Source organism: Bombina bombina, chromosome 6, assembly GCF_027579735.1.
Source record: "Bombina bombina isolate aBomBom1 chromosome 6, aBomBom1.pri, whole genome shotgun sequence".
Taxonomy (NCBI): Eukaryota; Metazoa; Chordata; class Amphibia; order Anura; family Bombinatoridae; genus Bombina; species Bombina bombina.
The window spans coordinates 657,757,765-657,784,179 of NC_069504.1; the positions used below are offsets into that span (position 1 = coordinate 657,757,765).

Sequence of the window (26,415 nt, forward strand, 5' to 3'; positions counted from 1 at the left end):
GAACCAGTTTACTTACCTTATAGTAACTGAACTTACATTTTGAGTCTTTATAGTACATTGCATAAAAAGGCACAAAACGTTGCCAGTTCATGAAACTGTTGGCCCTGATTTTCCAATCTAAAGGGATTTTAAAGGGACAGTCAATACCAGAATTTTTGTTGTTTTAAAAGATAGATAATCCCTTAATGACCAATTCCCCAGTTTTGCATAACCAACACAGTTATAATAATACAAGTTTTACCTCTGTAATTACCTTGTATCTAAGCCTCAGCAGACTGCCCCCTTATTTCAGTTCTTTTGACAGACTTGCATTTTAGCCAATCAGAGCTGTCTCCATGGTAAATTCACGTGCATGAGCTCAATGTTATCTATATGAAAAACGTGAACTAATGCCCTCTAGTGGTGAAAAACTATCAAAATGCATTTAGATTAGAGGCGGCCTTCAAGGTCTAACAAATTAGCATATGAACCTCCTAGGTTTAGCTTTCAACTAAGAATACCGAGAGAACAAATCAAAATTGGTGATACAAGTAAACTGGAAAGTTGTTTAAAATTACATGCCCTATTTGAAACATGAAAGGTTTTTTTGGACTTGGCTGTCCCTTTAACAATTATCCAATAAAATACTACTCAGAAGCCCTATTCTGTATGCCCTGTTGACGGGTAGATCTGCACTTATATTTATGCCATACTAACCATAAAAAGTCAGTAAATTATTCATAGTATTACCGGCACCAGTGTCAAGAGAAGTGATTTTACTTACAGGTACCTTGATACATTGACCCTGAAATGAATATGCTATTTAATGATAATCCATTATAAAGGGGCTATCTTCCAGTTATACAATGCCATTTGACTGGACAATATCAGGCACACGTTTTCATTCGATAGAGAAATTGGATGCTATCTGTAATCTTAGCCACTAGGCATTTACACACACACATACGCACACACGCACTCACGCACTTCCTTTAATTTATCATATTGGTGTGAACCTCTGCCAGATTCAATTTTGTTTGTTTTCATGTGTGTATAACTTTGTGTTTAACGTGTGAATGTGAGTACATATATACAGTGTATTCATGTTTTAGTTTGTGCAGTTTTTAAATTTGTTACTTGATCGGTAACATTTCTTGATGTAAAGAAACCTGCTGGGTAACATTTTGTTGCTTCTAAAAGGGAGTGGAGCAAAAAGAATTCAGCTGACATATTTCTGCCTTTGTAATCATTGCTGAATAAATGTAAATTCTCAGTCTGTTGACCCCCCCCACACACACACACGTGCACAGTATATTTGTTACCATGGATAGTGCACTACTTATTCTGATGACACCTCCTTACCTATGTAAGTGCTGAATATGGAGTTGTGGTTTTTAGTTTTGTTAAGTAGGTTATTACTCAGTGTTCTCCCCAGGACCTATTTAATTGACGCACCACCTGGCTGATTTTTACTGACTCCAAGCTAAAATTTAAGCTAATATTAAGGTAACATTTTCACAAATTATCTTCAACTCAAGTTATGTTAAATTATATTAATTTGTGATTTGTTTGCTTAAAGGGCAATTATAGTAAAAAAAAATTACATGATGTAATCTATTACAAAATGTTATTTTAAGACTATTGATCAAAGACTACTGTGTGCTTAACACATGCATATAGGTTAAACACACAGTAGAAATATTGCTCTGGACTCGCAGAGCCCTGCTGGTGTTGAGTGGAAAATGCTGCTAATCCTATCAGCAGTGCTAGTTCCACATATGAGTTGTGCGACTAGTGCTGCTGATTGTATTAGTGGCCTTTTCCACTCAAAACCAGCAGTGCACTGTGAGTCACAAGCGGTATTTCTACTTCAACAAAGGATATAAAGACAATAAAGCAAATTTAACAAGAAAATTGTAAAGTTTGTTTAAAATTCTATATCAGAATAGTGAAAGAAAAATGTGTTTCATGTCCATTTAATTGTACATGGTGTAGATATCTATAGAAAGTCGCACAAAATAAAACTAAAAAGATTAAAAAATATATTTTGCTAATGTGCCACACTATAGTACAAACTATCTTTCTGTCTCTATCAGACTCTACCATTCACCTGCTTACATCTCAAAACGCACTAAGGTTTCAGAGTTCCTATGGCAAAAGCTAACAAATCTGCTTTTCTTGGCTTTTTAGGAGAATGAACACCTGAGAAGAAACCTACTAGAAACCCAAACAAGCGTCTCCCTTCTGCAGACAGAGCTGGATAGGATAAAGAACGATTTCAGTGATCAGCAGATGCAATATGAGAGGTATAAAGAAAGATTGGATATCTCTGCAGTGTGTGTATATATGTAGCACAATGTTCTACAAATGTTATGACCGACAGTCAAGATTTAAAAACATAAAAAAAACTAATTAAAAATGTTGAAAATGAAAACTGTGAGTAAATATAACATATGTCTAATAGGGTGCCTTGATGTTCAAGTGTTAAACTACACTACCACCCCTATAGATTACTGTGACATACAGTAAATATGACATAAACTGAGGCATAAGTCAATGCGTCTCCTTCATTGGGGTATAGTCCAAGTGCCACTCTGGATGACGCAGGACAGAAAGCTATTTAAGCAAAATCTGTTTAACAAAAGCTTTTGTTAAAAACAGGTTGTTCTTCAAAATGATAATTACTTTCTAAATGTATAGGGCCAAGATTATTTAGTTTGTGTGATTCATTTTATACCCAAAATGTTCTGTTTTCACCGGCCTCTGTACTTTGATTTTTAAAAGGGCACCTGTTGTTGCTACAGGGATCTTTAAATAGGAATGTGTTCTAACACTGCATATAGAAACTGTGTAGTAAAATAAACTATAACAACTGTGAAGATGCATGTGTTAAAATGTCAGTTAAAGGGACACTGTACCCAATTTTTTTCTTTTGTGATTCAGATAGAGCATGCAATTTTAAGCAACTTTCTAATTTACTCCTATTATCAATTTTTCTTCGTTCTCTTGCTATCTTTATTTGAAATAAAAGCCATCTAAGCTTTTTTGGGTTAAGAACTCTAGACAGCACTTTTTGATTGGTGGATGATTTTTTTCCACTAATCAGCAAGGACAACCCAGGTTGTTCACCAAAAATGGGCCGGCATCTAAACTTAGATTCTTGCATTTCAAATAAAGATACCAAGAGAATAAATAAAATTTGATAATAGGAGTACGTTAGAAAGCTGCTTAAAATGTCATGCTCTATCTGAATCACGAAAGAAAAAATATGGATTCAGTGTCCCTTTAAGTTTCTTTGAAAGAATTGGTCATGTGACATTACACAACAATTTTTAGGAGCTCTATTTAACATTCTATGCTAAGTGAAGTGGATACTTAATACTAGTGGTTGTTTTTTGTTCTTCCTTTCAACAAAATGTTCCAATTTAGTTTGAAATTCACATAACTGTTTCAAGTTTGATTAGTAGCAATTTTGCAATATATTTCTGTTAGCACAATGTTTCTAGCACAAGTTTTAGTGCCAAGTTTTACTGTGCACATAACCTGTATATTCAGCGAGCGTTTGCACTCTAACCCTCCTCTGTTGAGTGCCAGTGCTGCATTGGAGGAATTTGAGAATTTCATACATCCTATGGTTGGATGCTCTGTAGGTCACATGCACAGTAAAACAACAGTGTTTGTTTAATAGACATATTGTTTAAAAAATAAAAATAAATAGTTCTGCATTTCAGATGTGGCTGTATTTGTGGCTGGAAACAAGCCGCTACAAGTTTCATGAGTACAGTTAGGTTTGTTTAGCACAGGAGAAGCATAAACCATGTACTCTACATGTGGTGTAGTATATATATATATATATATATATATATATATATATATATATATATATATATATATATATATATATATATTGTGTGTGTGTATGTGTAAATATATATATATATATATATATATATATATCTTGTACACTGTTATAATATTGCTTGTGATAACAAATTCAGGTATTTCTACTGATTTTGATTACTGACATCTTTTTATTGTGTGATATATGTATATACACACACTGTGATAGCGCCCCTATTTTTCACCTTAGAGTGTTATTAAAGTTTGAGTACAATTAGGTTTGTTTAACACGGGAGAAACATAAACCCTTAAAGGGGCAGTATACACCAATTTTCATATAACTGCATGTAATAGACACTACTATAAAGAAGAATTTACACAGATCTGATCTAAAAAGCCAGTGTAAAACCTTTTAAAAACGTATTTAGAAGCTCCCAATTTAGCACTGTTGATGAGGTTAGGCTGGGAACCCCACTGAAAGGGGCTGAGAGCAGACCCTCCCCTGCGTATAATAGACCCATTATACAAACAGAAGCAATCTCAGGTCTGTATACATCAGTATACATCTAAAACTTTGGGGCTTGGTTAGGAGTCTGAAAACAGCACAATGTTATTTAAAAATAAGCAAAACTATACATTTTTACAAAACACTTCCAGATGGGCTGTATAAATGCATCGTCTACACAACATTTATGCAAAGAAAAATCCCTTTAAAGGGACATAAAACTCAACATTTTTCTTTCATGATTCAGATAGAGCATGCAATTTACTTCTATTATTGAATTTTCTGTGCGCTTGTCTGGAGCACTATATGGCAGCAGTTTTGCAAGAATGTTTTCCATATGCAAGAGCACTAGATGGCAGCATTTCCTGTCATGCAGTGCGTCTAGACACCTACTTAGTCATCACTTCAACAAAGAATAGCATAAAAACTAAGCACATTTTGATAATAGAAGTGAATTGTAATTTTTTGTGTTTCATATCTCTGGAAGTTGCACTTTTTTACTACACCTTACCTACTATATATTGCAGGTAATGAAAATGTTCTCTTACACCTCTGTGTACTACAATGGATAATGTTTTCTTTGGCAAGTATTTTTTTCATGGCAAAGCATGCATCTTTGACTTGTTATCTTGGCATCCTTTGCTGAAAAACATAGCTGGGTAGGCTCAGGAGCAGCAATGCACTACTGGGAGCTGGCTGGTGTTTGGTGGCTAGTAGGACTACACACATATGCCTCTTGTCATTGGCTTATCAGATATGTTCAGATGGCTCCCAGTGTGTGTTGATGCTCTGGAACTGACATTTTAACCTTTTTGGGGGGTTAAACACACAGAGCATTTTATTATTGCACTATTGCTTGCATATAACTCAATCCATTTTTATTTTTTGCACTTTTATGTCCCTTTCAATATTTTAATGAAATCATTAATGGTGTTAGAATTATGACTGCTTTTTAGAAAACGTTCTAAAGGAGAAGTCTTTTAATATGAGATCTTTTTAGTGATGTTTGTCTCATATGTTCATGTATAAGAACTCTGACTATCATAGAAATAATGATGCATTACAGTAAATCCATGAAAATACAATTCACATATGTGCATGAATTAAAATCACATATTCTGCACTTTACAAAACAACACATAATGAAGGCAATTTATTGGATTGTATTTTTTTTTTTTCTATACTTTTTTCAGGGAAAAAGATGCGCTGAAGGTTATGATAGACGAAAGCAGAGGATACAGCAGTCAAATCCAGATGCTTCAGTAAGTTTTTGCTCATGAAGGATTATGCCTATTCTCATCGGCTAAGACATGATGTGGAGATATCTACACTTTGTCATGCACTAAATTCACTGTTGTTACAACATGTGTGTGGTTATGTACAGGCATGGGTATTCAGCAGCTTTGTTAGCTGCCAGGTGAGGAAGTAGGTGGCCGCTTGTGGACTTCGTTTATATTCAATGCCGGATTTATGCTTATGAAAGATCACCACACTAGGATCGTGATTTGTACAGATCTTAGTGCGGTGATCTTTCACAAGAATCAATCCGGCAGCGAAAATAGCTGAAGCCCAGGAGCGACCATCTACTTCCATACCCGGCAGCTAACAAAGCTGCTGAATGCCCATGCCTAGTTATGTATATGTATGTATGAGGTTCCTTGGCCAACCATAGACCATTTCTTTGTGCTTCTTCAGAAGAGCTTGGACAGCACATTTAGAAACCCATTTCTGCCTGGGAGAGACTTGCTGATGCAACAAAACCTTATGTTTTTTTTGGCCCATAATAGCATGAGTCTCTCCGTCAGTGGCAATACAGCTCTATTATGACCTTCCTCTCTCCTGCAGACCTCCAGAAATAACTATAAAAAAAAAAAAGCACCATAGAAAGACTAGCGACGTACAGGGTACATTGCTGGTGGTTAAAGGGTTAAACTTCAGCAATCTTACCTTGTTAGCAGAGTTTGGCTGTTCCTCACTCAGTTTTATTCTTCTTACACAGCTTTTTCTGTTTCAGTTAATTCTTGTGTTTCAACCTACATATTAAATTGATGATCAGTAGCTCCTTTGTGGTATAATTTGTTTAATCATGCACCTAACTCTAGGCCTACAAATCCCTGACTTTGCACAAGTGTACCTAGAAGAATCAATGCTGTTTTGAAGACCACACCAAATATTGATTTGATTTAGATTTTCTTCTATTCACTCATTTTGCATTTTGTTAATTGATAAAAATAATCCATTTACATTTCTATTTTTGAAGACATTCTTACTTACTGTATATATATTGTGTGTGTGCTTATACTTAGTTTGTGTATATACTTTCATGAGTCAGATAGGGGTCAGCAACCTTGGGCCCCCCAGATGTTTTGGAACTATATTTCCTATGATGCTGAGACACTCATTAGGCTGTCTAAGCATCTTGGGAAATGTAATTTCAAAACATCTAGGGGCCCAAGGTTGCCGACCCCTGAGATAGAGCATCCAACTTTAAAAATACTTTTGCTATTACTTCTATCATTAAATGTACCTATGTCTCTGTGTATCCTTTGTTGAAGCTTAGCTCTTTGTGTGTGTTTCATACTTGCAGTGAAGCGAACAAGTCTCTCTATGACAGCAATGACAGCATGCGGTCAGCCCTCACAAACATGGAAAATGAGAGGAAGCGGGTAAGTTAATTCCCTTTACTTTGGTTAATAGATTAGTCCTTCTATTTCTTTACAATTTCTTTTTCCACAATTTCATCCATAGGAAGGGATCACCTATTTAAATTATTTCAAAATATAGCCAAAGAAAGATTATCTTCATTTTTATCCTTTCATTGTGCAACTTCTCAATGCACAATGTGTTGCTGACCGTTTAAACGGGCATTACATTTAAAATCGCATCCCTCATATATCCATCAAAGTGACATATTATTCAAATGTTTCAAGATGGTGTTCGCCTAGTGCCGGTATAGCAATATGTACCCTGTAGCTCTGGTTAGTGACACCTAGCGGTCACAATGGAAATCAGAAGAATAAAGTATGTTTGCCAAAGCGCCTAACCTGTCAGAGGCTGGGGTACTAGTCGAGAATATAGATTCTTTCCAATTGTATTCATACAATATCAAAAGAAATAACAAAACCGTTCAAAAAAATACATGGATCCATGTGATAAAACACCAATTATAGTAAATTTTAAAATGCTGATTACAGTGATAAAAAACAATGGCTTGAAACTTCTCAACAATTAACATAGGCAGTTAAAAAGTAAATTATGAATACAAGTTAAAATAATCTCATCTCTTATACACATTCATGCTGCTAGTGTTTTCCTGATGTTTGCAATATGTATATCTTCCTGAGGGGCTAAAATTGAGGTGCTGACATTAAATTGGCTACAATTCAAATGAGGTAGGACCAGAGATGGTTTATCTAGCTGCTTTATCCCAAATATATGTGAATTCCAAATAAATAAAATAAAAAAGTGTCTTTGTGTCCAAATTTATAAAAATATATAAAAATGTGTCCAAAAAGTTATCCAATTTGTGTCCAAAAGTCCGTTGTGTGACAGGTGAAGGTGTCCAGGCAAAACATTTGGTTTATTCAAAATGAAACAACAAAAGTTAATCCTCTATGGTTGCTTATATTCAAAGTGAATCACAATAGTGTAGGATCCAACCTCAGAAAATATAAAAATAAAAATTGAAAAATCAAAAAATGGGGAAAAATGTGAAAAATGCAGGGGATGTAAGAATGAGGTTATATAGAAATATTCTTGCCTATATATTCCTTATTAGATGCGTGAACTCCTGTGTTCTTTTTTAGGTGTAGAAATGATATAGGGTCTCCAGATAGGTCCCCCTGTGGAAGATATGAGCGATAGTGTACATCGTTTTTCCAAAAGAGAAATAATGAAATAAGGCTTACCAGCTTTCAGTCTGTCAACACGTTTTGGCCCGTGATAGGCCTTTCTCAAGACTGGCTAGTCATCTGTGCATGGTAGTCTTTTATACGGTCAAACAAACCGGTTACCCAACCGGAAGTACAATGTCCTATTACTTCCGGTTTGATGTTACATTCATTCATATCATTCAGTCTAAATAAATTTATATCCATATTTGTATATTTTGTGAGTGAATATCAAAAATGGGTACTACGTTACATATTTCTTATTTCTATGTTTCTTATTTATCTATTCATCAGTTCCTGTACCCAGCCTCCTATCGATCGTGATGTCACTTCTTATTTCTATTCAACATCTAGTGCATTATTGCTTTGTTTTTATTTTTATTTCCATTTTTCTTGTCTCCAAAATGTGTTCTGAACTTGATCAGTAAAAGATTACTTACTTCGTTATATCGATTAGTTATTTTCGAATTGATTTATTTTTTGTTATGAGGAAGCAGATTGTCGGCTTATCTTATTGGACGGGACATCACGTCTGTTTACAGGCGTCGGCTTCTATCCGTTTCCTTATAGGTTTAAGCTGGGGTGTGTTCGCAATATCTATTCATTGGATGCTGCAGACCTAATGTTTACTTAGTGTCTGTGGACATTTATTTTAATCACTTTCGGCTAGATTTGGAGTTTGGCGGTAGCCGTGAAAACCAGCGTTAGAGGCTCCTAACGCTGGTTTTAGGTTAACTCCGGTATTTGGAGTCACTCAAAAAAGGGTCTAACGCTCACTTTTCAGCCGCGACTTTTCCATACCGCAGATCCCCTTACGTCAATTGCGTATCCTATCTTTTCAATGGGATCTTTCTAACCCCGGTATTTAGAGTCGTGTCTGAAGTGAGCGTTAGAAATCTCTAACTTCTGTTCCGATCAGCCAATAGAATGCAAGCTCAATCTGATTGGCTGATTGGATCAGCCAATCGGATTGAACTTGATTCTGATTGGCTGATTCCATCAGCCAATCAGAATATTCCTACCTTAATTCCGATTGGCTGATAGAATCCTATCAGCCAATCGGAATTCGAGGGATGCCATCTTGGATGACGTCCCTTAAAGGAACCGTCATTCTTCAGTTGGACGTCGCCGGAAGAAGATGGGTCCGCGGTGGAGGTCTTCAGGATGGAGCCGGTCGTCATCGGATGAAGATAGAAGATGCCGCTTGGATCAAGATGGTTGCCGGTCCGGATCGCCTCTTCTTCCCGGATAGGATGAAGACTTTGGAGCCTCTTCTGGACCTCTTCAGCCACCGGATGATGGATCGCCAGCCCCCGCTTGGGTTGGATGAAGATTTTGGAGCCAGGACGGATCGGTGATACCTGGTGAGGTGAAGACAAGGTAGGATGATCTTCAGGGGCTTAGTGTTAGGTTTATTTAAGGGGGGTTTGGGTTAGATTAGGGGTATGTGGGTGGTGGGTTGTAATGTTGGGGGGGGGGGTATTGTATGTTATTTTTTACAGGCAAAAGAGCTGAACTTCTTGGGGCATGCCCCGCAAAGGGCCCTGTTCAGGGCTTGTAAGGTAAAAGAGCTTTGACCTTTAGTAATTTAGAATAGGGTAGGGCATTTTTTATTTTGGGGGTCTTTGTTATTTTATTAGGGGGCTTAGAGTAGGTGTAATTAGTTTAAAATTGTTGTAATATTTTTCTTATGTTTGTAAATATTTTTTTATTTTTTGTAACTTAGTTCTTTTTTATTTTTTGTACTTTAGTTAGTTTATTTCATTGTATTTATTTGTAGGTATTGTATTTAATTAATGTATTGATAGTGTAGTGTTAGGTTTAATTGTAGGTATTTTATTTAATTAATTTAATGATAGTATAGTGTTAGGTTTAATTGTAACTTAGGTTAGGATTTATTTTACAGGTAATTTTGTAATTATTTTAACTAGGTAACTATTAAATAGTTCTTAACTATTTAATAGCTATTGTACCTGGTTAAAATAATTACAAAGTTGCCTGTAAAATAAATATTAATCCTAAAATAGCTACAATGTAATTATAATTTATATTGTAGCTATATTAGGATTTTTTTTACAGGTAAGTATTTAGCTTTAAATAGGAATAATTTATTTAATAAGAGTTAATTAATTTCGTTAGATTAAAATTATATTTAACTTAGGGGGGTGTTAGTGTTAGGGTTAGACTTAGCTTTAGGGGTTAATACATTTATTAGAATAGCGGTGAGCTCCGGTCGGCAGATTAGGGGTTAATAATTGAAGTTAGGTGTCGGCGATGTTAGGGAGGGCAGATTAGGTGTTAATACTATTTATTATAGGGTTAGTGAGGCGGATTAGGGGTTAATAACTTTATTATAGTAGCGGTGGAGTCCGCTCGGCAGATTAGGGGTTAATAAGTGTAGGCAGGTGGGGGCAACGTTGTGGGCGGCAGATTAGGGGTTAATAAATATATTATAGGGGTCGGCGGTGTTAGGGGCGGCAGATTAGGGGTACATAAGGATAATGTAAGTAGCGGCGGTTTACGGAGCGGCAGATTAGGGGTTAAAAATAATATGCAGGGGTCAGCGATAGCGGGGGCGGCAGATTAGGGGTTAATAAGTGTAAGGTTAGGGGTGTTTAGACTCGGGGTACATGTTAGGGTGTTAGGTGCAGACGTAGGAAGTGTTTCCCCATAGCAAACAATGGGGCTGCGTTAGGAGCTCAACGCGGCTTTTTTGCAGGTGTTAGGTTTTTTTTCAGCTCAAACAGCCCCATTGTTTCCTATGGGGGAATCGTGCACGAGCACGTTTTTGAGGCTGGCCGTGTCCGTAAGCAACTCTGATATCGAGAGTTGAAGCTGCGTTAAATATGCTCTACGCTCCTTTTTTGGAGCCTAACGCAGCCTTTATGTGGACTCTCAATACCAGAGTTATTTTTATGGTGCAGCCAGAAAAAAGCTGGCGTTAGCTACGTGGGTCCTTACCGACAAAACTCTAAATCTAGCCGCTAGTGTCCGTGGACATTATTTTGACAGTTATAGAGACAGGTTTTTTTTCGGAGGTGAGGATTTCTTTTAGGATAGTGGGAATTTTCTATAATTTCATAACTCATTAACTCCATATATAAGACTTGCGGTATCAAATATTTTAGAGAGGTGTTTATGAACTATTGTCCTACATTAATCTTTCAATTATTTTAATTATATCGTATATACACATATCTAATTTCTCTATTTGTATATACATATTTATACATATATATATCTTGGATTTGTATAATTTACAAATGTATTGTGTGTTTTACATTGGGTTCTAGATAGGGGTTATGAAGGGATGAGGAAAAATCCTATTCTCTCTGAGAATAGTTCAAGGTATATGTCTTTTGGAATATATTCCCTTGGTGTCGTGTCTTTTGTCTTTTTTGCAAATACAGACCAAGGTTTATCTACAGAAAAACAAATAATCTAAAAAAATTAAATTGGCACCCAGCATACAGAACAACAAAATAGCAGGCATAAATTATGTATTTGGGAAAAAGATGAAGGGCTTCTTTCCATGCCACACCTGTAAGGCATGTAAATGCGGAGTGAAATCTGGAAAATTTCAATCCCACAATACAAAAGAAGAATATAAGATTCGAGACCTGATCAAGTGTCAAGGCAAAGGAGTAGTATATATGCTACAATGGCCATGCGGCCTTCAATACGTAGGCCAAACGTCCAGAACACAGAGACAGGATACGGGAACATCTGCTGCTGATTGAAAAGCTCAGCATGGAAACAGCCCTATATAGACACTTCTCTATAAAACATCAAGGCAATATTAAATAAATGAGATTTATGGGAATACAAAAAGTCAATAAGAACTGGAGAGGAGGCAATTATGAGAAAAAATTGCTGACAACAGAATCTAAATGGATCTTTCATCTAGATTGCCTATATCCTAAAGGACTAAATAACAAAGGAGATCTGTCTCATCTTTTCAATATGATATAGAAACTTGGTCCTTATATCAAATATTTATAAACTTATCTTCTGAATTTTGCCTATTATATCTCTTTGCTGTTCTCTAACCAATTTATTATACCTATGATTCAAGACACCCTTTGATATAATTTATAAGAAATACCCTTACAACATGAGAACATGTTTAACCTTACTAGTCCCCATGAAGTTAATAGTGTATTTGCAAAAAAGACAAAAGAGACAACACCAAGGGAATATATTCCAAAAGACATATACCTTGACCTTTTCTCAGAGAGAATAGGATTTATCCTCATCCCTTCATAACCCCTATCTAGAATCCAATGGACTCTAGTTATAAATTGACCATTTAGAACGTCCGAATTGTACTTAAAATTTATCTAGAATGACCGAATTTAACACAGTCTAATATGAATAGCTCTAGCCCTCAACTGATTAATCAATGTCGAATTCCTTCAGCCAATGTAGAATTAAACTTACAATATGGATCCTCTGTAAGTCTGATTTAACTTTAAGAAAAAACACAATTTTTTTTTGTTTTTTTTTGTTTTTAAGTCTGTAGTGTGGTCCATATCCATCTAAGCCATTTAAAGTCTTTATGTGGCTAAATCTATAAATCGAGTCTCATACAATAGCAGTCACGAAATATAATATACCATCTTTGTAAAATACACAATACATTTGTAAATTATACAAATCCAAGATTTATGCTTAACAGGCATACATTAATTATGTATATACAAATAGAGAAATTAGATATGTGTATATACAATATAATTAAAATAATTAAAAGATTAATGTAGGACAATAGTTCATAAGCACCTCTCTAAAATATTAGATACTGCAAGTCTTATATATGGAGTTAATATGAGTTATGAAATTATAGAAAATTCCCACTATCATAAAAGAATTTTTCACATCCGAAAAAAACCTCTCTATAACTGTCAAAATAATGTCCACGGACACTAAGTAAACATTAGGTCTGCAGCATCCAATGAAAAGATATTGCGAACACACACCCCAGCTTAAACCTATAAGGAAACAGATAGAAGCCGACGCCTGTAAACAGATGTGATGTCATGTCCAATAAGATAAGCCGAAAATCGGCTTCCTCATAACAAAAAATACCAAAAAGTAAATCAATTCGAAAATAACTAATCGATACAACAAAGTAAGTAATCTTTTACTGATCAAGTTCAGAACACATTTTGGAGACAAGAAAAATGGAAATAAAAATAAAAACAAAGCAATAATGCACTAGATGTTGAATAGAAATGACAAGTGACTTCACGATCGACAGGAAGCTGGGTACAGGAACTGATGAATAGATAAATAAGAAACATAGAAATAAGAAATATGTAACGTAGTACCCATTTTTGATATTCACTCACAAAATATACAAATATGGATATAAATTTATTTAGACTGAATGATATGAATGAATGTAACATCAAACCGGAAGTAATAGGACATTGTACTTCCGGTTGGGTAACCGGTTTGTTTGACCGTATAAAAGACTACCATGCACAGATGACTAGCCAGTCTTGAGAAAGGCCTATCACGGGCCAAAACGTGATAGGCCTTTCTCAAGACTGGCTAGTCTTGAGAAAGCTGGTAAGCCTTATTTCATTATTTCTCTTTTGGAAAAACGATGTACACTATCGCTCATATCTTCCACAGGGGGACCTATCTGGAGACCCTATATCATTTCTACACCTAAAAAAGAACACAGGAGTTCACGCATCTAATAAGGAATATATAGGCAAGAATATTTCTATATAACCTCATTCTTACATCCCCTGCATTTTTCAAATTTTTCCCCATTTTTTGATTTTTCAATTTTTATTTTTATATTTTCTGAGGTTGGATCCTACACTATTGTGATTCACTTTGAATATAAGCAACCATAGAGGATTAACTTTTGTTGTTTCATTTTGAATAAACCAAATGTTTTGCCTGGACACTTTCACCTGTCACACAACGGACTTTTGGACACAAATTGGATAACTTTTTGGACAAATTTTATATATATTTTTTTAAAATTTGGACCCAAAACACTTTTTTTATTTTATTTATTTGGAATTAACATATATGTAGGATAAAGCAGCTAGATAAACCATCTCTGGTCCTACCTCATTTGAATTGTAGCCAATTTAATCTCAGCACCTCAATTTTAGCACACTAGGAAGATATACATATTGCAAACATCAGGAATACACTAGCAGCATGAATGTGTATAAGAAATAAGATTATTTTGACTTGTATTCATAATTTACTTTTTAACTGCCTATGTTAATTGTTGAGAAGTTTCAAGCAATTGTGTTTTAAAATTTACTATAATTGGTGTTTTATCACATGGATCCATGTATTTTTTTTTTAACTGTTTTGTAATTACTCAAATGTTTCTATTGTGATAATAAAATATTCTTTTGCATAAAAGAGGTTAAGTAAAAACTGTTTAAAGTAAAACTAAATCCTGGGACTCTAGGGTCCCCACTGGCTGTCAGGAACAACTCACACAATAAATATATGGATTTTACATTTATTATTTACATTGCCTGTGATTTCAGTAATTCTGCTTTTATTTGTTTAGATATTTTCTCCAAAGAGAATAGGGTAAAGAGTTGTAAATATTAGATATGCACATTTGTGCACAACGCTCCGTTAGAAATGAGGAAGAAAGCGTCCGCAAGCCACATTCAGTTCTTTTCAGAGCCGCAATTATTCTTCTGAAAGTGCAACACACTGAGATCTGTGTATATCTAGATCTCAGTGTGTTGCACTTTCACCAGAATAATATCGGCCCTGAAAAGAGCCAAACGCGTTTTGCTGCCACCTTCTTTCTGATTCATTATGGAATGATGTGCACGAATGCGCATAGCTAATAAATATACTTCAATTAATCATGGCAGTGATGGGCAACTTCCTAACACATAGAACTGATCCAAATAAGACAAATGGTGGTGGAGTTTGGCTATTGATAAATAATTGCAGTAAAATAATAATTTGTTAAAAAAACCTTAAGACTTGGCTGTTGTAACAAAACAGAAATGTCTTGTAATTTGCAAGGTGTTTACTATCCCTTTTAAGGGCTTCATTTAAATATATGGCTAATAAACATACAAATAAGATTTTACTAAAAATGTACAGTGTCACAGTGATAAATTTAGGTAAGGTCGCAGGGAATCCCGGTCTGTTTTTCCCCTCTTCAGAGGGCTAAAATGAGTTGTGGTCGCTCCAAAACATACATTTTTAGTTTTGCTTTTTCCTGGGGCCACAAAAACTTTGGCACACATTCTTAGTTCTGCTCAGCCTGTTGCATGCTTAGATCAGCCCTAGAGTTTATTTATATTTGCTGTGTAAACCTGCTCAATATTTCCAAGTGGTGTTTCCCTGGAGTGCTGTGTAATTACAAAAATCTGTATATATTCCTTAAAAAAGAAAATAAAAAGACTGATTTTAACATTTAATTGCTGATATTTCCTATGTATACTTTAAATCACTTTAATATCCGTTTACGAAGTGAAGAATGTATCTTTGAAAACTGATGAAGAAATGAAAAAAAGACTAGTAATGCTCCCGGCCAGGAATTGATTTAACTTAAATCTTTTTTTTTTCTTTTAGCATTCGTCACCCAACCATCCCAGTATGCCAGAAAGAATAGCCAGTGTTCTCCCTGTGATCACCTACAGCAGGTACAAACATATAGGGTACATTTTATGCAACAATAAGAGCTCAAAGCAAATATGTCTGGCACTGATTTAGTGCTAAAAAGTATTTTGTTTTAAGAAATTTATATGCCAAAATGTAAGCTTAAAAATTGTTCTATTCCACTTTTTATATTTTGAAAATAATTTAAAATTCTGGGTCATAAAACCCTAAAAGAAACATATTTCCAGATCCGACAAACTGCTATTTTCTGTGAGTTTAGCTGTTTAATGTAAAGCAAAATCAATTCTGGCTTTCAGATTGTGAACTGTTAAACAGTTTCCGTTGATTTAAAGAGGCACTTAAAGTGAAGGTCAATTTTTATTATTAATTGCCCGTTTTTTAATAATCCTATTAAAAACAAGGGCACTTTAATTCATCAAAATTGACATTTCACTCTTTTTCTTCAAAAACTTACCTTTCCATTCTGGCAGCCGCTCCAGCGATTCCCAGGGCCGTCGGAAGCCTCTGCAGATGTCAGAAATGACGAATCCAGCTTCCTCCAATCATGGCTTCCCCCCCGGGGGGAATCTTGGCCTGATGCAACGCCGTGAATGGAGGAAGCCGGATTCGTCATTTTGGACCCGCGAAGACGGCTTGAGACGGGCGGAGGAAGTGCTGGAGCAGCTGCAAGGATTAAAAGGTAAGTTTTTGAAGAAAACGAGTGAAATGTCAATTCTGATGAATTAAAGTGCCCTTGTTTTTAATAGGATTATTAAAAACCAGGCACTAATTCATCAAAATTGACCTTCACTTTAACTCCCATTTTGATGTCTTTTTAAAATCTGGTCTAATCCATTACATAAGATGTATTTTACGGAAGTAATTTTAAACCTTCAACTTTTTCTGGTTGACTCTATTATAAGATACATTATGTTTCCCTACTACAGTCTTATTGTGGTGATTGGCTGGTCCGCTGCAATAGAATTAATGCACCTCTACACAACTTTCCTGATTGGCTGGACAAAAAAATCTCTAAATCTCTAAAATGCCCTTTTTAATGTAAAACTGAACATTTTGGAACAATAGAAAATATGGGACATAACCATTCACAAAATCTTTACAGAACATTGGTTATTGGTTTCTATAATCCTTTAAGTTCCTTTGTATGCAAACTGTTCTCAATTTTCAGGCCACAAAGCATGATTTTCCCTGTGTTATGACTCGTCACACAAGTATAAGAATGCAAATAATAAAAAAGAAAATATAAAGATACTTTGAATCAGGTGGTCCCTTTTATTCTATTTAATGAAATTTCTCCTAGCTATGCAGCTGAGGATGACCCATACAGGAGGCTATCAGACATTGCTAAGTGGGCTGATAAATGTGTGGACAGTGGCGTCTCGCTACCCCGCAGCTTGCCGTACAGCGATGTAGAAAGCTCTCCTAGTGAGTTTGGCAGTGAGCACAGCAACAGTTCAGAAGAGCACTGGGAGGGGGTCTCTTACATTAATTCTGATTTGGAGGTAAGTGGAGTATACCGTGATCACAATTATGTGAGTGTTAATTCAGATCATCTTCTGCAACTTTTTTTTTTTTTAAATATATTTGTTTTTATTAAGTTTTGAAAACAATTACTGAAAAATAAAATATTAACAGTTACAATAAGACAAATACAATTAATATATAACTTATACTTTCCATTCTTACAGCACTTTTGCAGCTTTTATAGCACCACTGGCTTCATGTGTGGTTTAACTTGCTGTAGAATACATATGGCCATCTCTGCTTTTATCCTGTTGATGAAAATGTTTGATTGCAGGCAAGATTGCTAGTCACTACAAACCCTGCAAGTAAAGTGTAGTTTGCCATTAGGCAAAACAGACAGCTGCCCCTTTGTGCATACTCTCAGAGTTTCCCTGGAAAACTTAGGCCTAGATTTAGAGTTTTGCGGCCAAAGGGGTGCGTTAGCTACGCATGCTTTTTTCTGGCCGCACCTTTTAAATACCGCTGGTATTTAGAGTTCACAGAATGGCTGCGTTAGGCTCCAAAAAAGGAGCGTAGAGCATATTTACCGCAACTTCAACTCTCGATACCAGCGGTGCTTACGGACGCGGCCAGCTTAAAAAACGTGCTTGTGCACGATTCCCCCATAGAAAACAATGGGGCTGTTTGAGCTGAAAAAAAACCTAACACCTGCAAAAAAGCCGCGTTGAGCTCCTAACGCAGCCCCATTGTTTGCTATGGGGAAACACTTCCTACGTCTGCACCTAACACTCTAACATGTACCCCGAGTCTAAACACCCCTAACCTTACACTTATTAACCCCTATTCTGCCGCCCCCGCTATCGCTGACACCTGCATATTTTTTTTAACCCCTAATCTGCCGCTCCGTAAACCGCAGCTACTTAAATTATCCCTATGTACCCCTAATCTGCTGCCCCTAACACCGCCGACCCCTATATTATATTTATTAACCCCTAATCTGCCCCCCCACAACGTTGCCTCCACCTAACTACACTTATTAACCCCTAATCTGCCGACCGGACCGCTACTATAATAAATGTATTAACCCCTAATCCGCCTCAATAACCCTATAATAAATAGTATTAACCCCTAATCTGCCCTCCCTAACATTGCCGACACCTAACTTCAAGTATTAACCCCTAATCTGCCGACAGGAGCTCACCGCTACTCTAATAAATTTATTAACCCCTAAAGCTAAGTCTAACTTTAACCCTAACACCCACCTAAATTAAATATAATTTAAATCTAACTAAATAAATTAATTCTTATTAAATAAATTATTCCTATTTAAAGCTAAATACTTACCTGTAAAATAAACCCTAATATAGCTACAATATAAATAATATATATATTGTAGCTATTTTAGGATTAATATTTATTTTACAGGTAACTTTGTAATTATTTTAACCAGGTACAATAGCTATTAAATAGTTAAGAACTATTTAATAGTTACCTAGTTAAAATAATTACAAAATTACCTGTAAAATAAATCCTAACCTAAGTTACAATTAAACCTAACACTACACTATCAATAAATAAATTAAATAAAATACCTACAATTATCTACAATTAAACCTAACACTACACTATCAATAAATAAATTAAATACAATTCCTACAAATAAATACAATTAAATAAACTAACTAAAGTACAAAAAATAAAAAAGAACTAAGTTACAAAAAATAAAAAAATATTTACAAACATTAGAAAAAAATTACAATTTTAAACTAATTACACCTACTCTAAGCCCCCTAATAAAATAAAGACCCCCAAAATAAAAAAATGCCCTACCCTATTCTAAATTACAAAAGTTCAAAGCTCTTTTACCTTACCAGCCCTTAAAAGGACCTTTTGCGGGGCATGCCCCAAAGAATTCAGCTCTTTTGCCTGTAAAAAAAAACATACAATACCCCCCCCCCCACCGTACAACCCACCACCCACATACCCCTAATCTAACCCAAACCCCCCTTAAATAAACTTAACACTAAGCCCCTGAAGATCTTCCTACCTTATCTTCACCTCGCCGGGTTCACCGATCGATCCAGAAGAGCTCCTCCGATGTCTTGATCCAAGCCCAAGCGGAGGGCTGAAGATGTCCATGATCCGGCTGAAGTCTTCATCCAAGCGGGAGCTGAAGAGGTCCATGATCCGGCTGAAGTCTTCATCCAAGCGGGAGCTGAAGAGGTCCATGATCCGGCTGAAGTCTTCTATCAACGGCATCTTCAATCTTCTTTCTTCCGGATCCATGTTCATCCCGCCGATGCGGGAACATCCATCTTCACCGACGACTTCCCGATGAATGACGGTTCCTTTAAGGGACGTCATCCAAGATGGCGTCCCTCGAATTCCGATTGGCTGATAGGATTCTATCAGCCAATCGGAATTAAGGTAGGAAAATTCTGGTTGGCTGATGGAATCAGCCAATCAGAATCAAGTTCAATCCGATTGGCTGATCCGATCAGCCAATCAGATTGAGCTCGCATTCTATTGGCTGATCGGAACAGCCAATAGAATGCGAGCTCAATCTGATTGGCTGATTGAATCGGATTGAACTTGATTCTGATTGGCTGGATGAACATGGATCCGGAAGAAAGAAGATTGAAGATGCCGTTGATAGAAGACTTCAGCCAGATCATGGACCTCTTCAGCTCCCGCTTGGATGAAGACTTCAGCCGGATCATGGACCTCTTCAGCTCCCGCTTGGATGAAGACTTCAGCCGGATCATGGACCTCTTCAGCTCCCGCTTGGATGAAGACTTCAGCCGGATCATGGACATCTTCAGCCCCCCGCTTGGGCTTGGATCAAGACATCGGAGGAGCTCTTCTGGATCGATCGGTGAACCCGGCGTGGTGAAGACAAGGTAGGGAGATCTTCAGGGGCTTAGTGTTAGGTTTATTTAAGGGGGGTTTGGGTTAGATTAGGGGTATGTGGGTGGTGGGTTGTAATGTTGGGGGGGGGTATTGTATGTTTTTTTTACAGGCAAAAGAGCTGAATTCTTTGGGGCATGCCCCACAAAAGGTCCTTTTAAGGGCTGGTAAGGTAAAAGAGCTTCGAACTTTTGTAATTTAGAATAGGGTAGGGCATTTTTTTTATTTTGGGGGTCTTTGTTATTTTATTAGGGGGCTTAGAGTAGGTGTAATTAGTTTAAAATTGTTGTAATTTTTTTCTAATGTTTGTAAATATTTTTTTATTTTTTGTAACTTAGTTCTTTTTTATTTTTTGTACTTTAGTTAGTTTATTTAATTGTATTTATTTGTAGGAATTGTATTTAATTTATTTATTGATAGTGTAGTGTTAGGTTTAATTGTAGATAATTGTAGGTATTTTATTTAATTTATTTATTGATAGTGTAGTGTTAGGTTTAATTGTAACTTAGGTTAGGATTTATTTTACAGGTAATTTTGTAATTATTTTAACTAGGTAACTATTAAATAGTTCTTAACTATTTAATAGCTATTGTACCTGGTTAAAATAATTACAAAGTTACCTGTAAAATAAATATTAATCCTAAAATAGCTACAATATATATATTATTTATATTGTAGCTATATTAGGGTTTATTTTACAGGTAAGTATTTAGCTTAGTTCTTAGTTCTTTTTTATTTTTTGTACTTTAGTTAGTTTATTTAATTGTATTTATATGTAGGAATTGTATTTAATTTATTTATTGATAGTGTAGTGTTAGGTTTAATTGTAACTTAGGTTAGGATTTATTTTACAGGTAATTTTGTAATTATTTTAACTATTTTAGCTATTAAATAGTTCTTAACTATTTAATAGCTATTGTACCTGGTTAAAATAAATACAAAGTTACCTGTAAAATAAATATAAATCCTAAAATAGCTATAATATAATTATAATTTATATTGTAGCTATATTAGGGTTTATTTTACAGGTAAGTATTTAGCTTTAAATAGGAATAATTTATTTAATAAGAGCTAATTTATTTAGTTAGATTTAAATTATATTTAACTTAGGGGGGTGTTAGTGTTAAGGTTAGACTTAGCTTTAGGGGTTAATCCATTTATTACAGTAGCGGCGAGATTCGGTCGGCAGATTAGGGGTTAATAATTGAAGTTAGGTGTCGGCGATGTTAGGGAGGGCAGATTAGGGGTTAATACTATTTATTATAGGGTTATTGAGGCGGGAGTGAGGCGGATTAGGGGTTAATAACTTTATTATAGTAGCGGTGCGGTCCGCTCGGCAGATTAGGGGTTAATAAGTGTAGGCAGGTGGAGGCGACGTTGAGGGGGGCAGATTAGGGGTTAATAAATATAATATAGGGGTCGGCGGTGTTAGGGGCAGCAGATTAGGGGTACATAGGGATAATGTAGGTAGCGGCGGTTTACAGAGCGGCAGATTAGGGGTTAACTATTGTAGGTAGCTGGCGGCGACGTTGTGGGGGGCAGGTTAGGGGTTAATAAATATAATATAGGGGTCGGCGGTGTTAGGGGCAGCAGATTAGGGGTACATAGGGATAATGTAGGTAGCGGCGGTTTACGGAGCGGCAGATTAGGGGTTAATTATTGTAGGTAGCTGGCGTCGACGTCGTCGGGGGCAGGTTAGGGGTTAATAAATATAATATAGGGGTCAGCGGTGTTAGGGGCAGCAGATTAGGGGTACATAAGTATAACGTAGGTGGCGGTCGGCAGATTAGGGGTTAAAAAAATTTAATCGAGTGGCGGCGATGTGGGGGGACCTCGGTTTAGGGGTACATAGGTAGTTTATGGGTGTTAGTGTACTTTAGAGCACAGTAGTTAAGAGCTTTATAAACCGGCGTTAGCCCAGAAAGCTCTTAACTACTGACTTTTTTTCTGCGGCTGGAGTTTTGTCGTTAGAATTCTAACGCTCACTTCAGCCACGACTCTAAATACCGGAGTTAGAAAGATCCCATTGAAAAGATAGGATACGCAATTGACGTAAGGGGATCTGTGGTATGGAAAAGTCGCGGCTGAAAAGTGAGCGTTAGACCCTTTAATGACTGACTCCAAATACCAGAGGGCGGTAAAAACCAGCGTTAGGAGCCTCTAACGCTGGTTTTGACAGCTACCGCCCAACTCTAAATCTAGGCCTAAGTTTGCAGTTAGCTTTGCTTTTCATATGCTCTGCTGATAATTTTTTTTTTGTTTCTAATGGTAGTGAGAGTCCACAATACCTTACTTTTGGGAAGAAGGGAAGTACATCACCTGGCCACCAGGGGGAGGTAAATACATCCTACACTAGAGCTTTAAGTATCCCTCCTACTCCCCCTACCCTCCCAGTAGTTCTTTGCCTCGTTAAGGAGAGGGCAAGGAAAGAGGAATGCTCATTCTATTCATTCGGTTTCTACTTCCCGGGCTTTTAAGAATGAGGCTCCTGTGGAACAGATCTGCAAGGCTGCAACTTCATCTTCATTGCATACCTTTACCAAGTTTTATCACTTTGATGTTTTTTCCTCTGCAGAGGCTGCATTTGGACGGAAGGTTCTCCAGGCAGTGGTTTTAGCAAATAGAAGTATTGGTTCCCAAGAGTAAGGTATTGTGGACTCAAAATGTATTCTTACCTGATACATTCCTTTCTTTCCTGGTAGAGTTCACAAACCCGCCCATATAAATTTTTTTGTTTTTAGTGAAGGCAGTCCCTTTTTGCACCTCTTTTCTTTCCTCTTTCTTACTTTTTCTCCTATCCTCAGCTAGATGTACTACTGGGAGGGTAGGAGAAGTAGATACTTAAAGTGAAGGTAAAGTGAAAGGCTCTATTCTACATAATTACTGTTCTCAAGCAAAATAAATATAACTTTCATTCATCAATTTTTTCAAATCTTTATATTGCCTGAGATAGCGGATATTATTTTCATGTATTCGGCTTTCTGAAAATCAACCCGTATACATTTTTTTTTTTTTTATAAACAATGATCACGTTGTTGAGCCATCCAATTGATTCTTTGGCCATTAGGCGGCCGTCAATTTACGTCATCATTACATGGCTCTTGATGCGTGACATCTTCTAGTTCGCATTTGCCAAGCGCGCGCGTCCACGTTTTGCGCATGCGCAGTAAAAACTTGAGTTTGTGGGCATAGTTTGTACAGCATAGGAACTCAGACGGCAACTAATTTGAAACATTTGTTGCGCTCCGATTACCGCAAGCATCTCTTTTTTTTTATTAGTAAGTCTAAAACGATCGCATTATCTGCAGCATAATATTGAAGATATAATCTACTGGATATAATATATTAATGATTAATTTTATATTTTTTATTATTTTTTATTATTGATCTTTGCGCAAACAAATTAAAAGCTAACTTTTAAAAAAATTCATATATTATATATAAACAAACAATTTAAAAAATTCAATATATTTTCATATTGCAAGTTTTTTTTTTTTTAAATATGTTATTATCAAGTAAAAAAATATTTAAGTGCGATAAATTCTCAGATTCTATGATTCAGTAAAACTATGTAATTATCTTTTTAAAAAATATGTATATATCTTTAGTCTATATAATTATTTATATGTATTCTGCTAGATATATATATATATATGATAAAACAAAAAGAGGGCGCCTCATTGTTCAAAAAGACCTATGTAATCAGGTAAGTACAGGTAAAGAGAGGCTTACCAGAACAAGAGGCACTGTTCTGTGAACAGTGCTATTGGGCGGACTAGCGCTTACAGCGGATAGCACACTGATTCACAGATTTCCTCCACAGGAACAGGCTGTGTCCGGAGTGGCGTCTCAGGTGAAGACTGGAAGGCGGACCCTGGTGTCCGCCTTCCAGTCTTCACCTGAGACGCCACTCCGGACACAGCCTGCTCCTGTGGAGGAAATCTGTGAATCAGTGTGCTATAGTCCGCCTTCTAGTCTTCACCACGCCACTGTCATGGTCTGGGCCTGCATGAGTGCTGCCGGCACTGGGGAGCTATAGTTTGAGGGAACCATGAATGTCAACATGTACTGTGACATACTGAATCAGAGCATGATCCCCTCCCATCGGAGACTGGGCCACAGGGCAGTATTCCAACACAACGACCCCAAACATACCTCTAAGACGACCACTGCCTTGCTAAAGAAGCTGAGGGTAAATGTCTCCAGATCTAAACCCTATTGAGCATCTGTGGGGCATCCTCAAACGGAAGTTGGGGGAGCGCAAGGTCTCTAACATCCATCAGCTACGTGATGTCGTCATGGAGGAGTGGAAGAGGACTCCAGTGGCAACCTGTAAACCTCTGTGAACTCCATGCCCAAGAGGGTTAAGGCAGTGTTGGAAAATAATGGTGGCCACACAAAATATTGACACTTTGGGCCCAATTTGGACATTTTTACTTAGGGGTGCACTCACTTTTGTTGCCAACGGCTTAGACATTAATGGCTGTGTGTTGAGTTATTTTGAGGGGACAGCAAATTTACATTGTTATACAGGCTGTACACTCACTACTTTACATTGTAGCAAAGTGTCATTTCTTCAGTGTTGTCACATGAAAAGACATAATAAAATATTTAAAAATGTAAGGGGTGTACTCACTTTTGTGATATACTGTGTGTGTATGTATATACGATTCAGTTCCTGTTTTATATATATAAAAAAATAATCATATAAATTTACAGTCTTAACAGCATTTTAGGTAGTAGGGATAAAATAAGGTGCATGTATTTCTTCTGATCATCTTTCTAAATTGTCACTGTTATTATGAGATATATTAAGCTGTTTTGTCTTCTTTTTTTCTTTCCCTAATTTGACACTTCTATTGACACTTTTGTCCTGTGACACAATGTATCGTTGACCACTTGTATATGACAATGTATGTGCACTGTATATACTATTTGTTACACTATTGCTTTACATGTTATTTAAATATGTTATTTTGTTTACTGTAAATTTGTCTGGTTGCCATTGCAACCAGTTTGGCGTATTTTTGCACAGGGGGAGGGTCTAATCGAGTATGAATGTTTGGTTTTCACTGTATGCATGTTGGTCTGTTGAAGGGGCGTTGTCCCCGAAACTTCACTGAATAAAAGGCACTTGCTGCACCTTTTTTCAAGCCCAGTGAGTGCTGTCTTTTATGTACTTAATATATATATATATATATCATTTATTTATTTATTTTTTAACTCATACCAGTCTTTTAATTTGAGTGGTTTCTTTTTCTATTACAAGACTAGGTCAGAGGTAGATGGGAAACTGAAATATATTCCATCCCGTCCTGTAAGCCGCAGTGGCTCCTCGGCTTCTTCAAGGAGACGACTTGCTGCCTTTACCCCTAAAGTAAGTACATTTGTATTTATTTTTTTGGCTGTATAAGTGTCATAAGTGAATAGTATTTAGCTATGTTGTTATGCTGCCTATTGGCAGCTCCTTGGATTTCTAAGTAAATTGTAATAAACCGTGTTTATTTTTCTTTAAAATCCTAAAATATTAAGAACACTTGCAGGATACAATATTTTTTTTTGCTGTAGGCACAAAGACCAATGAGAACTCAAAAAATGCACATGGCTTTTTTTTACTTTATTGCTACAACAATATTCACATTTTTGTATTTATTTACTGTCTTTATATGTATAACGGTGTTACTAGCCTGTGTATAAAATGTATTTTCTGTGCAGAAAGAGGGACTTACTGTTGATGGCACATCACAGGCTTCTAGTCCAATATACAGACTCGTCCTTGCTGGTGATGCAGGGTCTGGAAAATCCAGCTTTCTTCTTAGACTCTGTTTGAATGAGTTCAGGGGAGATATTCCTACCACATTAGGTAATCAATGCATGTATTTTCCCTACATTTTCAAACTTTCTATATAAAAAAATTAAGTTAATAATATGGTCCTGCAGTTGCATATGTTCAGATTTTCTATAAGTATGCTTATATTGGTTTTGGTTAATTGTCATCTTGCATAGGTATTAAAACTGTAATGAAAGAAAACCAACATATGATTTTAGTTGTACGTAAATTAGGTTTTGACCATGATCATCCTCTACGAGAAAATCTTTTGCAAATTAACAATTCATTTTCAACTTAAAGGGACATTAAACACCTCAATATTTTATATCAAATGTTTAGTTTTACATAATTACTTTGCAATATATTTA

At 36.2% G+C, this 26,415-nt stretch overlaps 1 protein-coding gene across 1 annotated transcript in view; it reads left to right on the forward strand.

Annotated features, from left to right (window-relative positions):
• LOC128664551 (ras and EF-hand domain-containing protein-like) overlaps window positions 1-26,415 on the forward strand; it is a 185,260-nt gene that overhangs the window by 82,534 nt on the left and 76,311 nt on the right. Inside the window, 7 exon segments of the mRNA XM_053719368.1 lie at window positions 2,170-2,285; window positions 5,518-5,586; window positions 6,912-6,990; window positions 15,799-15,869; window positions 17,147-17,348; window positions 25,487-25,594; window positions 25,933-26,080. Coding sequence (XP_053575343.1) covers window positions 2,170-2,285; window positions 5,518-5,586; window positions 6,912-6,990; window positions 15,799-15,869; window positions 17,147-17,348; window positions 25,487-25,594; window positions 25,933-26,080 — 793 coding nt within the window.